The sequence below is a fragment of the Hydractinia symbiolongicarpus genome, chromosome 9, assembly GCF_029227915.1.
Source record: "Hydractinia symbiolongicarpus strain clone_291-10 chromosome 9, HSymV2.1, whole genome shotgun sequence".
In the NCBI taxonomy this organism is placed as follows: domain Eukaryota; kingdom Metazoa; phylum Cnidaria; class Hydrozoa; order Anthoathecata; family Hydractiniidae; genus Hydractinia; species Hydractinia symbiolongicarpus.
In genome coordinates this window covers 4439027-4443741 of record NC_079883.1, presented here as the reverse complement: position 1 = coordinate 4443741, position 4715 = coordinate 4439027, and the positions used below count along the sequence as shown (strand labels likewise).

The 4715-nt window shown below is 42.3% G+C and overlaps 1 protein-coding gene across 1 annotated transcript; it reads right to left on the bottom strand.

The window, feature by feature from the left end:
• Positions 1-3602: 3602 nt before the first annotated feature.
• On the bottom strand, positions 3603-4277 carry LOC130656702 (uncharacterized). Its single transcript, XM_057459607.1, has one exon. It carries the CDS (start codon positions 4257-4259, stop codon positions 3747-3749), a length of 513 nt encoding a protein of 170 aa, XP_057315590.1. The 5' UTR covers positions 4260-4277; the 3' UTR covers positions 3603-3746.
• Between the last annotated feature and the right edge of the window lie 438 nt (positions 4278-4715).

The following is a 4715-nucleotide window of genomic DNA, read 5'->3' as shown; positions in this document are numbered from 1 at the left end:
TCCTTATCATACCCCGATGTGTCAAATCTCTCAGACACATCATCAGCGATATCCTTGTAGAAATCGCCCGTTTTTATGTGGTATACGAATGAATCAGTATCCATATAGCAAAGTTTCACATCATCACCATATTTCGGTTTCATATAGTCATAGTGAAACTCGTACATAATCATCTTGGACATGTCGAGAATTGCCAGTCCTAGGTAGATTGGTTTATTCATTTTGATCTTGATCTTGGACATCTCTACACCCATCAGTGTTTCCGAGAACCACGTGCTACCCTTGAAGTTGGGTTTCATCACCAGCTTCTCATACTGTTCCTTCTTCGTAGCCAAGCGTACGTCTTTGTGTTTACGCTGATTCTCCATTGTCTTACCAAAGAACGAATTGTTCATCAGCTTGAAAAAATCCTTCTCAAAGTCATTCTTCGACTCCGTGCGCAGCTGTGTATTGAAGTCTATATACGACTTCAGCCACGCACTCTGATTAAATCTCAAGACTCTATGAACCTTATCAAGAACAATACCCTGATTCAAAGCCTGAGCAAGCGCACGGATATGGATGATGTAGTTTGTCTTGCTCGAAAGACATGGTGTCAGCTTCTCGACCCCATTGATAACCTTCCTCTCGGGCATGAAAGGAAGATCGTTATGTGCGTCATGAAGATCGGGTGGATATCTAACATCGACCTCAAGCATGTACCCCTTTTCACCGTTTTCCACAGCCAACTCTGAAATGAGTTCGGGTGTAAATTTACCGGAATCATCCCACTCAAACCCTCCGGTGGGCATCTTCTGTATCATGGCCCATCCATACAGATTGTTAGCATCAAGATATTGCAGATAGGTTGTATCTTCCGAAGTATTATACATATCGCCCATATATGGATTTTTGGCCTTGGCGTGGCGGTGTACAGCTTGACACAATCCACCCTTAATACCGCTTTCAATGAACGTGACCATCTCAATATCAGACAATAGATCTAGACTAACCCCGGTCTTTTTCAGACATGCTTGCCAAGTTAATCCAGGAGTTGTGTAAAAATGCGCGGGATCTAGTTTGTAGTATCTCAAACACGTCTCTCTGAATGTCTCAAACACACCGGCGAGCAATAGAACATCTGTATTGAGATAGATGTCATGATATTCACCTAGATCCTTAATATCAAAGGCTTTCCAAACCTTCTGAGCATGCTCATAGTCAGCATCACTGATGTGACTCATGTTAAGCTCGCTATAAAATTCATCCTTTGACGGGAGCTCAGTTTCATTAAACCTATCGAATGAGTTAACATACTCATATGGGTATACACCTTTTCTCAACAGCAACCTGAACTGCTCATCGTTTCCCGTGTGCATATTACGGAACTTTTCAAGTAAACTCTGCTTATCAAGATTTCTATTGCAACCGACATCGCATTCACCACATTTCCCGTGAGCAATATAGTTTTCATCAATATATTCAAACGAGCAGCCTGAGCTACACTCATCACATCTCATGTTGTTAACACCCGCGAGATTTGCACTAAGATTGTTCAAGCCGCTAGACATAAATCTAAACGAATCTATGAATCTTAGCTTTATCTTTTTGTCCTTAGTCTCACCATTTTTGTTAATATATTCGCCAACCTTAACATCGGTCGAGAAAGAGATATATTTCTCCTTATTCTCTGCGATTACACCCATACCATCCTCTCCGTACTTCCTTGCAAGCTCCTTAATGAATAAATGCGCATCGTATCCGCTCAGATTGTGGAATACAACCGGAATATAATTAGGAACCTTGTAACGCAGATTACATTCCTGATGGGCTGCTCCACGAAACTTACCAGTGAAATGACAGTGATCCCTAACCTTGATGTCATCATCATCACCATCAAATTCCTTCATACAAATGTGACAAACCTCGGATCTATTGAAATCGTCACGCTCCTCATCCGTCAGTGGATCCATTTCTTTCTGAGGAAACATGTTATATAACCTTTCAGCCTCAGAAACCACATGATCCACAAAGCGCGGAACACAGTCCTCACCACGGTAAAGATTAAGAGGGTTGGGAACTTCACCATGAGCATATTTACTATAACAACAGAATCCGGTTGGGACATGTTTACCAACTTTCTCGGTTGATGATCCGCCTTTTCTCTCATCCTCGGGCAATTCTTGTGTAAAAGCTTCGAAATCGGCATACATGATGAATGGAACCTTGAGCTGAAACTTACCATCGGTGAAGGTTAGAGCGGTACCCTCTTTAGGGAGTTGAACCTTAGCAGCATCATTATCCTTACAATACTCAAAGTGCTCATCCCTTTTCAGCTCGCTCGGAAAACCAGAGAGACAATTCAAGCAATAATACTCCTTATTTTTATGCTTTGAGTTGGCCTTGCTCAGGACACCGCTCAAGTTCTTAACAGCGATATAATGTCTCTTATCCCCATCACACAGTAAAAACAAAACAACTGTCTCCTTACGATCCAGATGCTTCGATTTGCGACACATGTAGATACCTTCTCCCTCATCCTTTGTCAAAACATGCACAGCGACATCGGGGTTCCTTCTCTCAAACAAATCTATGTTATTTAGCGCCATTGGGAAAGTTAGACCATCCCAGTTATACTTATCATGCTTCCTAAGGATTGAGATTCGTTCAGGGTTATTATTGATCTTACCATGATTGAGAGCAGCGATAACGGCCCATTTGAAACAGTCCTCGTCACCCTCGTTATGTGGGTTAATCACGGATCGCTTACCACTGAAGTTCTCCGGCAGCGGTAGGTACGAACTACCTCTGGTTAATTTAAGTTTATGAAAATCTACATGCATATGTAGGATCCTTTCGATTGTGAATCCGCTGGCGGGTAGAGCAGGGTTTTCAATCTGCTCGATTATCTTATTACACATCCGATCGAAAACATCAGAAATGTCATCGTGGGTGTGCGGTATCTCCATATAGCTATTGAACGCTTTATCGACATGTACACACAGGGCATCAGCCGAGCTGGTGTCCTCCCTTACCCACTTCACCCACAAGGTTGCCTGAGTCTTCAATGACTTCTTTTGCCCGAGCACGTCACTCATCAACCTCTTGACGACATGCTCGACCTTTTCGAGGAATACCTTGACATTCTTCCCACCATCCGAGTTTATCTTGAATCGTTTGTAGGTTCCTACAAACGCTTCTTCAATAGGAGTATAAGGATTTTCCTCTTTCACCTCTTCCTCCTCTTTCACCTCTTCCTCTACACTGTCCTTATACAAACCCATGATCTTATCCTTCATGGTTTTGAAAGCTTTTGTTGTTTTATCCTTAATAGCCTTAGGTACATGATTTATCAACCAGTCTCTCCATTCAATCAACTTGCTTTTCAAAATAGCTCTGGTTTTAATCAAATCCATGTCTTGTTGGCTAGTACCGGATCTCGAGGGTCTCGGTGCTGGTACGGGTTTAGGCATCGGTATTGGTCTAGGCGCTGGTACCGGTCTGGTGGGTCTCGGTGCTGGTACGGTAGTGGGTGTCAATAATTCGATTAGATCGGCCTTTCTGAGCCTTGAGTAGCCACGTAGGCCGCGTTCTCTAGCGAGAGCTCTTAATTCAACAACTGTATTTCTCGAAGTCATATCGGGTTGTGATATGCTATATGTAGACCTTTAAGATGGTTTTATACAATCGTGAAACCAAAAAAAAAAAAAAGATTCATAACATTTGTTACTCGCGTGAGTAACAAAAAAAATCTGACCCCCAACAAATCAATTATATTGTCTAATGACAAAATCGATGGATGCACGACATATAGGGCATTTATCCCCCCTCTTCTCCAATTTATATGCGCACGATAAACAGCAGCAAAAATGCCCTGTTCTACCATGAACAATGGTGGCGTTCTTTCGTTTAGAAAGACAAATGATACATTTATCATCATCATCGTCAATGTCCTCTTCATCATCACTCACATCATTCTCAACCAACGATGGTACCGGTCTCATCGGTCTCGGTGCTGATACATTTGGTCTCATCACGGGTCCTGAAAATTCGATCACTTCGTGATCAAGCATCCCTAGGACGAGCGTCAAAGTCATATCGGGATCTCTTGTGGGTACTGTTGATAACAATAATTCGATAAGCTCGGACCTTCTGAGCCGCAAGTATCCACGTATGCCAAGGAACCTCGCTCGGGCTCTTAAATCAGGGACCGTGAAAAGATCAAAGTCATCAATATATTCTCTACTGTATATCAAATCGAGAACGATTCCTGAAGACATGCTTGGTTGTGATATACGATTTTGTAATCTTTAAGATGGTTTTATAAATCGTGTTGGTGGTTCGTGAGTGTCCTAGTTTGTGGGACAACCACCATGCTAAAATTGTAGTAAAACACGCTTTGTTATACATACATCGATACACCATGGGTACCCACCCACCAGCACTTCGAGGGTCGTTAGTCCACATTTGTTACTCGATCGAGTAACAAACTAGTTCCGTAATCCTTCAACACAAAGTAATACCAGCGGCCATAGAATCACACACCCGATTGGTCAGATGTCTCCTTGAAAACACCGGTACCCAAGGTGGATAGAATCGGTAATATTCATCATGATAATAACCAAGATGAATATACAAGACAAGATTCCTGTCAACGAGGGGATTTGGTGACCTGTATTCTTCAGGTATATCAGACACGGTAAAATTTTCGTAATTCGGCAGCTCTATTGGTTTGA

Bases quoted from the DNA above. Each gene is read 5' to 3' on its own strand.
- LOC130656702 (XM_057459607.1), bottom strand. From the start codon at position 4,259: ATGTCTTCAGGAATCGTTCTCGATTTGATATACAGTAGAGAATATATT.